This window comes from Myotis brandtii, unplaced genomic scaffold (assembly GCF_000412655.1).
Source record: "Myotis brandtii unplaced genomic scaffold, ASM41265v1 scaffold388, whole genome shotgun sequence".
Taxonomy (NCBI): domain Eukaryota; kingdom Metazoa; phylum Chordata; class Mammalia; order Chiroptera; family Vespertilionidae; genus Myotis; species Myotis brandtii.
This window is the reverse complement of record NW_005364882.1, coordinates 40556-52654: the sequence shown is the minus strand read 5'-3', so window position 1 is coordinate 52654 and position 12099 is coordinate 40556. Positions and strand designations below refer to the sequence as shown.

General features: G+C 47.3%; 1 protein-coding gene across 1 annotated transcript; it reads right to left on the bottom strand.

Annotated features, from left to right (window-relative positions):
* Nucleotides 1–989: 989 nt before the first annotated feature.
* FAM90A1 (family with sequence similarity 90, member A1) lies at nucleotides 990–5012 on the bottom strand. Its single transcript, XM_005872677.1, has 6 exons — nucleotides 4893–5012; nucleotides 4256–4455; nucleotides 3692–3797; nucleotides 3161–3354; nucleotides 2605–2710; nucleotides 990–1844 (listed from the first exon to the last, which is right to left on the bottom strand). Exons 1-6 carry the CDS (start codon nucleotides 5010–5012, stop codon nucleotides 990–992), a joined length of 1581 nt encoding a protein of 526 aa, XP_005872739.1.
* Nucleotides 5013–12099: the final 7087 nt, after the last annotated feature.

Below are 12099 nucleotides of genomic sequence, written 5' to 3'. Positions count from 1 at the left end.
TGGAGGCATTACTAAAGGCTTTCTCACATTCACATAATTTTCCTCTAGTGTGAATTTCAATGTGTCTCTAAGGCAGCCGTGGGCAAACTACGGCCTGCGGGCCGAATCCGGCGGGTTTGAAATGAATAAAACCTGAAGTTGTAAAGATCAAGGACTGTTCCTGGGGTGGGGGTAGAAAAGGAAGAGACTGAGATGTCCAGGGAGGAACCCTGTGGCTCATGAAAGACCAAGAGAGGGACACCTTTGGAGGGTGTGGCCCTAAAGGCAGTTAGTGCCCCATAGGGAGGAGACAATGTTGACTGAGAAGAAGGGGTTATACAAGGAGCTGCAGGTGTTGCCCAAGCTAATCCACCTCAAAGTACATATTCCCATCTACTCTCAGTGAGCTTTGTGGCACAGTCATTGTTTTAAAATGTACAAAAATGAAAACCAATCACAACATGACCTATTTTGCAGACTTTTATTGATATCTAACACTAACTATAAAACAGAACTTTAATATGACATTCCATAAACAAAAGGTACAAAGTCATGGGAAGGGTCCCTGTCCTGATTTCCATTGAAATAACACAGCACAGTGAAACAGTCTCACCTCAGGACCACAGGCACTGCTTCAAATCTACAGAGCACACAGGTGGCCCTGCCCCAGGATCCCCAAAGCAGACAGGTTCACACCTGATACAGATTCATTACAAAGCTTCCTATTTCCATTAGACTTAAGGGCAATTATTGCAACTTAACTTACTTTTACATACAATGGATGAAAAATTCTAAAACTCTACTTCCTTACCAGTTCAATAAGCACGAACTACAGTATATTATAAAAGTACCACTTGAAATGTCACTACATCTAAGTAATTAAAGTCCAATAACTGAGCCCTTGTGTCCCAAGCTTGATCAGAGTTCCCACCCTCTGTCCACACAGCACAGAAGGGAAGCTCTGATTCCCCAGAAACATTTTCTCCAAGTGATCTCCCCTCTCTAATTCCTCAGGCAACTCCAAGTGGCCTGGGGCTGAGGAACATGTCTTCCCTGACATGGAGTGTCTCATTGGCCATCACCTTCTTCGAGGAAGAGGACAGCTGAAGGGCCTCAAGGAGGATGCTCAAGGAGACACAGGGACAGAGTGCCTCTGACTTCTCAGTGGTGGGAGGGATCTGAGCAGCAGCCGTGAGCATCTCAGCAGGAGGGAGGGATGGAGGTGTCATGCACCTGGAGCTCCACTGGCCTTTGTCTAATGTCGTGAAGACCATTCTGAGGGGCTGGCCTCGAACCTGGGGAATTGGTGGGAACTGGGGCACATGGCAGGGCTGGAGAGTCTTGATGAGATGGCCCTTGTGCTGCGGCTGGAGGTCTGGTCTCTGGGTGCTCTTCAGGCTGGGGCTGAGTCTGGTTTTCTTTGTGGGCTTCTGGTAGGTCTGGCTGGAGGTCTGGGCAGCTCTCTTGCCAGGTACCTTGATGATGAGATCAGAGTCCTGGCCCACACTGTGTGCAGCAGCATGTTGGATGCTGTGTGAGTTCCCATCAGGGAACTTGGCCTGTGGCTGGTGGATGAGGGCTTGGTCCAGGTCCTGGGTGCTGAAGGCAGAATGGGGCCTGTTGTCCCCCTCATGGACACTGTGGCTGGGATCCTGGACAAAGTGTGTGCCTTCTGCATGAGGGGAGTCTGTGACAGGCCCTTCCTGTCCATTCTTTGGTACAGGAGGTAAGCAGGCACTTCTCTCAACACCTTTGATGGGAGTTGCTGAGCATGTCATGACATGTTTCCTTTTCGGTGACCAAGGGGTGATATCTTGCACATATTTCCTCTTGGCGTTCTGATAGGGTCTCTGCGTGTGTGGATCCTATAAGAGACGCAACACTGATGTTACACATTAGAATTTTCTCACTATCAAGTAGAAAATAAAATTAAACCAACAACAATGACAAAAAGATCTTAAGACAAGATATGGACTGCATGGGATAAATCATCAATGAATGTAAAGAAGATGGATCCTTGAGCTGGGTCTGAAAAAAGATACACTGTCCCCTTGATATCTTTTGTCACATCAGAAGGGAGAACACAAAGGTTCTCACAGCTGTTTCCTGTTAGTGAAGTGGAAACAAGCCTTTTCTAGCCTCTTCCAGGGAATGGACACTTCTTGGCTTTTTATTGTGAAGGCAGTTTGGGGACAAATGAGTTTGGGTGGGCAATTTGGGAGAAGGGATTCTGATTTCATGATGCCTTGTTTCCCGCAAGGGGTGGTGCCTTGTGGAAACATCTAATGAGACCACACCCATGCCCTCCATCAGCTTAGAGGGTTGGTCAAAAGTAGGGTTACAGTTCTAGGTTCATGAAACACAGAGTTCATTGCTGTATTGTGATTTATTACTTTACCATTTTCCAAAGGAATGCTGTAACCCCACTTTTGCCTCATCCTGTATTATTGAGACACATGCACATGTAGGCATTTGAAAAGACACCAAGAAAAATGAATTAGTAAATAATACTATAGAAACCATGTGGGTTCCCCTAGAATTTTCACCATTCCCTCAGAAAGAAGACAAGGAGGGAAGTAGGGTGACCCTGATGCAATAAAAAGCCCAGCACCTGGGGACACTCACGCTTACATAGTCACAGGGTTCTGTCTCTTCCTTCCAGTTTTTCTGGGGCCTTTGAGTGGGTCTCCAGGGAAATCTCCAGCAAGGAGCCTCTCTCTGTTCTTCATGCCTGCAGGACACAACATGATATGTGAGACACTCCATTTATTCTCTCCAATGAAGGTGAACCTTTCTGTGCCCACACCCCTTACCACTTCTTGTGATCCAGGGAGCCAAGCCCAGTGCATTTGCCAGAGACTGGCCCTTGCCATCTCTCAGATCCCCTCCCCAAGGAACCCACCTGGGTTTTTCATGAAGGACTTTCCTTTATTTCGTTTCCTCTCTGCCTGACACTTTTGTAGATTAAAGATGTTCCCAGCACCAACCCTACCACTATTCACACTCATTGATTGCCCAGGAATTGTATGAAACTGGGATTGTGACTGGTGAAGACATAAGGATTTTTTTTCTCTGTGTCTCTGTCTTTGAATGGAGATGGCAAGGCTTACAGCGTAGAGGTAAGGACACAGGCTTCATAGATTCCGCCCCAATGTTTTCTCCAGCCTCCCACAATGCTCACCATGCTCTCTGCTCAGTCTCCCTAGCAGCCCTGTTAAGGTGTCCTGGGTTCCGCTGGACCTGGGGATTCCATGGTTTCAGGTTCTCCTTCATCATATTGGAGCCCATAGCCTGGGGAACTGGGGACCTATTCCAATGCTTCAGTGGACACCTGCTTGCCTTGTGCCCAAAGGCCCTGCAGTTCCAGCATCTCACCTGCGGGGAGAGAAGGAGGTCAGTGAGTCAGCACAAAGCAGGGACACATTTGAAAGGAAACGGGGACAGATTTATGGAGGTGGAATATGGGTTACAGAGAGTGACATAAACACGGGGCTCACCTGGTGCCTGTTACTAAGATGTGGAGCATGCCGAATTCCATATTAGTTGGGAAGGAACTTGGGGAAAGGCATACAGTTCTCAGCAGGTATACTTAGACCCACAGGCAAAGATTTGAACACAAAACCTGCTCCACAGGACTCTCACCAGGAAGTGAATCTCAAGGGGAGTTTGTGACCCGGATGCAATAAGAAGCCAAGAACTTGGGGACACTCACCCTCACGTAGTCACAGGATTCTGACTTGTCCTTCCAGTTTTGCTGGTGTCCTCCCGGGGCTCTCCTGGGTAATCTCTGGCGCAGAGCACGTCTCTGTTCTTCATGCCTGCCAGACAGAGCATGGGACATGAGTCCCTCCATTTCCTGTCCCCAAGGAAACAAGCCTTCCCATGGCCCAGTCCCTTTCCCTGTGTCTGTGTGTTCCAGGGAGGGAGGCTCTGTGCATTTACTAGACTTGCTCTTGATCATCTCAGATCCTACCCCTTCCTGGAGGCACAAAAGGATGTTGCACAAAGGACTTTCCTCCCCCTCCATTATCTCTCTCTGCCTGTCCTTGGCAGAGATCCAACATGTCTAACCCCACCTCCACCACAATTCAACCTCAGTGATTCTCAGGGAGGGATGGAAACTCTGATTGTGACCCATGGAGGCCACGGGCAGCTTTCTCACTCTCTCCAGGTCCCTGTCTTAACCTGGAGGTGGCAATGCAAATAGTGAGAGGTAATGGGTGCGGGCTCCCTAGATTTCCCCCAAAGTTTGGCTGCACTGTCTCATGATACTCACCGAACTCTCTGCTGGGTCAACCTAACAGCCTTGTTGATGAGCACTCGGTTCCTCAGGTCCCTGGGAGTCCATGGATTCTGGCTCTCCTTCATCACACTGGAGCCAAGGGCATGGGGGGCTAGGGCCCCACTCCGACGCTTCATGGGACACCTGAGGCTGCTTGCCTTGGGCCCAAAGGCCCCGCATTTCCAACAGCTCACCTGGGGGAGAGAAGGAGATGAGAGATTCAGCTCAAACACGGGCACATTTTAAAGGGGAAGAAGGGAGACAGATTGACAGAGGTCAAATATTGGTCACACCAGGGAGGGCTCCCCAGGTAGCTATTGTTCAAGGTATTAGGGTGGATCCCAAAGCCCAGGCTAGTTTGGAAGGAACATAGGAGAACGGATGCAAGGGAAAAGCATTCATATACAGAACCAAATGAAAAGTTATGGACAAAAAACAGGCTACACAGAACACTATTAAGAAGTTTGTGCCTGCATATCCGAAGGGACCAGTCAGAGTGGTGAGGATGGCCTAGGTTAGGGGACCTGCTTGGGAAAGGACACCCCACTTATGGACACAGAACTTGCTTTGTCCTAACCCTGTCTCTGTCACCCACATTTCCAAGCCCCCTTAGAACCAGGCTTCTACTCACCCTGGGATGGTCCTGCACAGGTGGGGAAGACTTGCATGCCACCTGGGCCCTCTGTGGCTGCTTCACTTTTTGAACCTTCAAGGGTCTGCAGGGCCCCCATTCTGGGTGACGATCCGCCATTGGCCACACCACCTAAGACCTTCACGTCTTTCAGGCTTGGCTATGGACTTGTGAACCTCCTGTGGAAAAAGAAAAGAGAAACTTTTCAAAATCACACACAGAGCAAGCCCCTCTGGCACTGTCTGCTTCAAATCCGCTGAAGAGACCTCATGAGCTCAGGAATAACATCTGCCTCCCCTGTGATCCCTCCTTCTGAGTCTTTTGTCTGTCCTCTCATAATTGCCTCTCTCTTCCCGGACCAGGGCCGGGGATCATGCCGCCAACCAGTACATGACCTTGACTGATATGGAACCCAGGACCTTCATTCAGTAACCTGGGCTCAGTGACCACAGAGCCATAGCTCTCCCCTGCAGGCCCTAGGACAGTGATGGCGAACCTATGACACGCGTGTCAGAGGTGACAGGCGAACTCATTGTGTTGGTTGATTTTTCTTTGTTGAATGGCATTTAAATATATAAAATAAATATAAAAAATATAAGTCTTTTTTTTTTTACTATGGTTACAAATATCAAAAAATTTCTATATGTGACATGGCACCAAAGTTAAGTTAGGGTTTTTCAAAATGCTGACACGCCGAGCTCAAAAGGTTCGCCATCACTGCCCTAGGACAAGCATCTCAGAAGCACCCACATCTTTCATTCCAGTCTCACTGGGAAGTAGTTACTCAGGAGCATGAAAGCTGACTCCCGCCTTTTTTTGGGGAAGAGTTTCAGACCAACCAAAAGACACAAACTGAATATTTAAAATTTTCAGAAATAAAAACATGGTTAAGATGTTTTCATTTGTAAGTGGGGGTTGGTCAGGGAATCAGCTTGGTTAGACATTTAAAAATAAACCAAACCACGAATCCAAATGTTAGAAATTCAGCCAAAACTACACTTAGAGGCAAAATCAACCCCTTTAATATGCTTGTCTGTAAAAAAAAGAAAAAAAATGAAAAGAAAGGGAAATCTCTCTGTCCGCGTTAAGTTTCTTGGCACTGTGAGTTCAGCTGCCTTAGCTGAGGTCGGTAACTCACCTGCTGTGACTGGGTTGGCTGGGGCTCAGATCTCAGACCTGGTGGAGAACCACAGCACTGACTGCATAGCTGGAGGACTCTGAATCTCTCCTCTAGTGCCTGAGGTTTTTATACACCTTCTCAAATGCTAACATCCAATCAGAACCCTCAGTCTCCATCCCTTTATCCTAAAGGGATTGTTGCCTCTCTGCAGATAAATGGATTGAGAGAAAGTTAGGTGCCGGAAGCCAGTCCATCCTTGCTGCTTGACACAGTCGCTGCAGGAAAGAAACATCTGCACAACATATGTTTCAAGGGACCTGGCATATATAGCATATTGTTCTTAATATGTTTGCTCTCCTTAGTGCTATGTGTTTTAAACAAGGTCACCTCTCCGAGAAAGGTTGTTTCCCCAGGTAGGGATTTTTCCCTGAAGTTAGGGAGGGGATAAAACCCCTTAACTAAGTGCCAGGTGGGTAGTTAATCACTTTAACTACGAACAATCACGCTTAAGCTACATAATCTTTACTCCCTGGAATGGAGATAAGAAACGCCCTAACCTTTGGAATAGAAATTGACAGGATTAAAATCAACTGGTATAAACACCGATGTAACAAGACAATAAACACCAGAACTTAGCTGGAGATCCTGGCTAGAGATCCTGGCTAGGCTGCTGATCAACTGAACGCTGTCTCCGTGTCATTCCTTCATCACCGACTCCGTCCACACCTTGGGGAACCCCTGGACCTGCAGGATCCCAACAGTTAGGGAGGGGCAAGGTTGAAGCCTGGCTCATGGACTCATTCCACAGATACTGACTGAGGTTGACTGATGGCCCATAGTTTAGAGACAGTGAAGGGTGTAATGGGTTCCTGACATTAGAAAGGAAAGAACACAACCTGAGAGCGTGGTTGCTGGGGGGCTTTGTCCACATCAAAGTTATCAGAACATTACAGTTAAAACGGCCTCGAGAAGACAATGGTGTTATCATCCCCAAGAAAACAAACAAAATGTGTCCATGCATCCAGTTAAGTTTTATGTCAGGTGACATAGCAGATTATGAGCTCAGGGAGCAAGGTGAAGGTGATTGAGGATGTGGCTGTCCTCCAGACCACAAGGCTTCTCTGAGGGAGGTGAGGTCAGGAGCAGCATGAGAAGCAGGGTCAGGGCTGGGCAGGGTGGGGGTGGGCTATTTTAATGGAGCCCTGTGAATGACCCAGGGCCATGTAAAAGATGGGTGATTTTTCTTGAAAGAAGAGAGATGGAAAGACTCTTCTCTGGGCGAATTTAGAATTTAAAAGGAGACAAGCTGGAGGGCAGACAGTGCCACCCTAGAGGGCAAAGGGAGAGATTCCATCTTCTGTCCCTCCCAGGAGGAAAAGGGTGGGTCTCCTCTGGGAAAGATGGGATTAGCTCAGCAACTGGGTGGAGAAGATTAAATCTAAGAATGTGAGCAGAGGGAGAATCGCCAGCCCTGGAAAGTCAAAGATTTCCAAGCCAGAAAAGCACTGAGGGTGGATATGCTGGGCTCTTTGGGATCTTGGTGCCAGGGACAGAAATATACTGGGCCAATCTCATGTAACCATGTCACCATCATGGCAGCTGCAACCAGGAAACATTTATCTGAGAGTCAGAGAACCCTTCCCAGATAGCAAGTGCCTTCCCTCATGACACCATGTCTCCATGGTCCCAGTCCTGCCTTCATGCCACCCCTTCACTGATCACACCCCCAATGATCTCCCTTATGACCATCGGCCCTCAGGTCCCCACTTTAGTAATCCTGTCCTCCAATATCACTCTCTTCTATTTTTCTCTAACATCACTGCGGCCTGCTGGATGAAAGGCTCTGTGAGGCCAGGGTGTAATCATGGCTCGTTAGATGTGTGTGCAATGAATGGGTGGCTCTTGGTGTTCTGAGGGGGGCCAGCTGTGACCAGCCAACTGCTGCCACGTGGAGCTCTTGTCCTGCACAGCCTTCCTCTAGGCCCCCATTCTTCTCCTGTCATTCACTCACCCCATAGACACCCCTGAGCACCCAGTGTGTGCGCCAGGCTCTGACTCTGGGGAACTCTGAGTCACATAGAGAAGACAGCGCCACTGAACAGACTCTGGGGTGAGGAGAGGAAGCACTGTAGTGAGTGCTGACGCCTGTAGCTAAGCTCTCCTGGAAACGGACAGCACAAACCCAGGCTGCCTCCACGAAGAATCATGGAATTTGTCTGCAGTACAAAATCACCGCCAACCACACATATGTGGGCTTATGAGCTAAGTGCCAATAGACCCTGACGTGCCCAGTGAGTCCTGAGCTGGGCTGTTGCTGGCATTTTCTGGAAGGGAGAGGCAGTTTTGCACAAGGACTGAGCAGGAATGCCCGGGGCACCCTACTTGGGTTCAAATCCCAGCTCAGGGTCTCAATCCCTGTGTGACCTCGGGCTAGTCAGCCCCAGTCCTGTCCCTCCTTTATAAGCAGGCGTGATGGTTAGAACCCACCTCGGGCACCTGTTGTGGACGGTGGTGCTGACAGTGGAGATCTTCCCAGGGAGGCCTGTCCTAGCTCTTAGACAATTTTTTTTCTTGCCTTTTTATTTTAACTCTTTTTTGTTGGTGCTAATCCTCACTTGAGAATATATTTTCCATTGATATTTAGAGAGAGTGGAAAGGAGGGGAAGGGACAGAGAGAAACATTGATGTGAAAGAGACACATCGATTGGTTGCCTCCCCCAAGCACTAGGACCACAGCCAGGTATCTTGCCCGAAACCAGTACATGACCTTGACTGAAATGGAATCCAGAACCTTCAGTCCACAGGCTGGCGCTCCATCCACTGAGCCAAATGGGCTCGGGCTTGATAATTTGCTAGCATGTGGTAGCAAGTGACAAAAATGTAAGAAAAAAATTCGTAGAATAGTTCTTTTCATTTTCCTGCAAAGCAGAAGAATCAACTGTTATTTGTTGTTTGCTGGTTTTAGTGGCAGAACATGTGAGACGGGCAGCTGGTGGCAGGTTCTGGAGGATGACAGGCAGGAGCTGATTCCCCTCTGAGTCAGGAGGGGAGAAGCTGAGCTCTGGGGAGAATATGGGTCTTTAGGCCTCAGAAGGGGTTGGGGCCTGGGGACAGAGGTCCACCTTGGGCAGGGATTTTAGAAAAGTGAATAAAGAGGAAAAGAGTCGGGGGCTCTGTAATAAATCTACCTGTCTCCTGGCTGGTGTGGCTAAGTGGTTGAGTATCCTCCCATGCACTGGGAGGTTGCTGGTTCAATTCTCAATCAAAGCACATGCCAGGGTTGGGGGTTGATCTCCAGTACAGAACCTGCAGGAGACAGCTGATGGATAATTCTCTCTCATCACTTGCAGGAAACCAATTCCAGCATGACAGCAGGGCTGCATCTGGATTGCCTCCTAGTGGCCAAACACCTCAACAGCCATAGGCTAATTCTTCCATTCTGACAATGCTTGCATATGTCCTTTGAAGTGTATATCTCTGCCTCTCCTCAGGACACACTGTGTTAATAAAAAGCATGGGGTCCTGGGATGAGGAGACCTTAGACCTTAGACCTTAGATCTTAGAACTTATTGTAGTTTCCTTTAAACTAAGCTCCTCTGACCCCCAAATGACTTTCAAAATTATACTTTGTCTCTGGACTCTTTATTAATCTACTCACAGCCTTCTGCAGATTTCCTGAACCCTTTGTAATGCTGGAAAAAGAACCCCGGCATTAATCACTGATATTTCCATCTCTTCCCTTAATCTCTGAACTCAATAAAAATATATATTTTAAAGAGTCCTGTCCAGACCTCAGTACTGGGCACACCTGTGCCCAACTGCTGTGAGTGTAGGTTGCTAATGACCCCTGGCTCCCACATCTTGTAAGGATTCACTCCCATGGAAGTGAAGCCCCTAGTCAGCCCAGCTCCAGGCATCCCATAAAACCAGCCACCAGGCCTCCAGGGGCACCTCCTCTGGGGTTCACTCCACACCTGAGTCTCCTGTGAGGTCAGGGGAAGCTGGGACCACATCCTGGCTTGGCTCCTCCCCTTGCCACCTCTGTATTTTTCTGGCTGTTTTCCTGAGAGTCCCCCTCGCCCCACCCCATCAGTCCTGTGAGCCTGCATCCCTGTGTCAGGTTCTCCTTGGGAAACCGAGCTAAAACACCTGGACATGGAGGTGCCCAGGAGAGAGCCACACTGACCCACACAGATACAACTGTTCATTATCTTCACAGAAAGGGCTTTGCATTTGGGAGCACACAGCCCCATGATGAACATCTAGGACGTTTTGTCATCATGTGACCTTTCTCCCACGTCAGCTCTGCAACAGTGATGCCAACTCAGTGGCTCAGGATCGGATATTCCTGAGGACAGTGTCGAGGAGACCAAAGGCCCAGACACAGAAGGGCAGCTGGACAGGGATCACATCGTTTGGGTAGGAGATTTGGCAGTGGAATCAGAACCCTCGAAGGTCCTCAGTCCGCGATGGCTCCGTGCAAATCTCCATAGTGTCATTGCTTACACGATACCTGTGTCATAACTCAGAAAAAAATTCTGGATTATGAGAGCATTAGCATTACCCTGTCACTTCCCTAGAGGTGTTTGGTGAATGTTAAATCTAATCAGCTCAGAGATTTCTCATTCAAGGGCAGCTTCCAGAAGCTGACAGCAAATATCATAGTAACGGTGCAGGAACAGGCGCACCATAGGCTGTGTGCTCTATGCCTGTCAACTTTGCTATTTAATTACCAAGAGAGGCTTATCCCAGGAACGCAAGTTTGGGTTAATGGTTGAAAATCAATCAATACAATTAAGCGTATCAAGGATTAAAAATGAAAATATCGTATGATCATCTCCAACGACTGGAAAAAAGCATTTGACAAAATTCAGTTAGCTATTCAGCATATTTTGAAAACTCTCAGCAAAAGGGGATATAAGATAATTTGCTCAATAGATAAAGGCCCATCTCAAAAAATCCTAGAGCCAAACAGAAACACAAAAAGAAAAAGAAAAAGAAAAAAGATCCTAGAGCCAAATTCACACTTAACCAGGAAGGATGGAATGCTTTCTCCTTGGATCAGGCACAAGGCAATGCAAGAAAGAAAAGCCGTACAAATCAGAAAGGAAGAAGGAACTGTCCTTATTTGCAAACAACATAGACATCTCTAGAGAAAAGCTTGCAGACTCCACACCCACACCCCCTGAACTGCGTGAATGCAGCAGAGGAACAGCATAAAGATCAATATCTAACCTTAACTGGTTTGGCTCAGCGCATGGAGCATCGGCCTGGGGACTGAGAGGTCCCAGGTTCGATTCTGGTCAAGGGCATGTACCTTGGTTGCGGGCACATCCCCAGTGGGAGGTGTGTAAGAGCAGCTGATTGATGTGTCTCTCTCATCGATGTTTCTAACTCTCTATCCCTCTCCCTTTCTCTCCTTCAAAAATCAATAAAATATATTTTTGAAAAAATCAATATCTAAAAGTCCCTTGGATTTCTATGCCAGCTATGAGTAACAAACAATTGAAAATAAAATCCCATTTGCAGCAGAATCCAAAAAGCATGAAATACTTAGGGATAAATGTAATAAAATATGGTCAAGACCCATATTAAAAACTATAAAACAGACTGACAGAAGTTAAGGAGAAACAGACTGACAGAAATTAAGGAGGACCTACATAAATGGAGAGATATTGAAAGTCTTGATATGGTTAAGGTGTCAATTTCCATAAATCTACAGATTCAATCCCAATCAAAATTCCATTGGCCCTTTTTATTTTTAGAATTGAGAGTCTTATTTTATTTCTGCTTGGTCTTTTATAAGAACTTTATAAGAACTGTTGATGGGCCCGTTTTCTTTGTGTTTTTCTTTAATTTAATTTATTGAATTTATCTATTTATTAATTTTTATTCATTGAATTTACTGGCTAACAAAATTATACAGGTTTCTGGTGCACAAATCTACAACACATCACTGGTACACCATAATGTGTGTTCTCCACCCCAAGCCAAGTCTCCGTCCATCACCATTTACCACTTTGGTGACAAGGCTCTGTCAGTGCAGGTCCATCAGTTGTAACAAACGTACTGCCCAGTGGGGAGTGT

Coding starts and splice junctions, on each gene's coding strand:
- FAM90A1 (XM_005872677.1), bottom strand. CDS start 5,012: ATGGCGGATCGTCACCCAGAATGGGGGCCCTGCAGACCCTTGAAGGTT. Junction 3,355..3,691: donor AATCCTGTGACTACGTGAGG/GTGAGTGTCCCC, acceptor CTCTCCCCGCAG/GTGAGATGCTGGAACTGCAG. Junction 1,845..2,604: donor AACCCTGTGACTATGTAAGC/GTGAGTGTCCCC, acceptor CGTCTCTTATAG/GATCCACACACGCAGAGACC.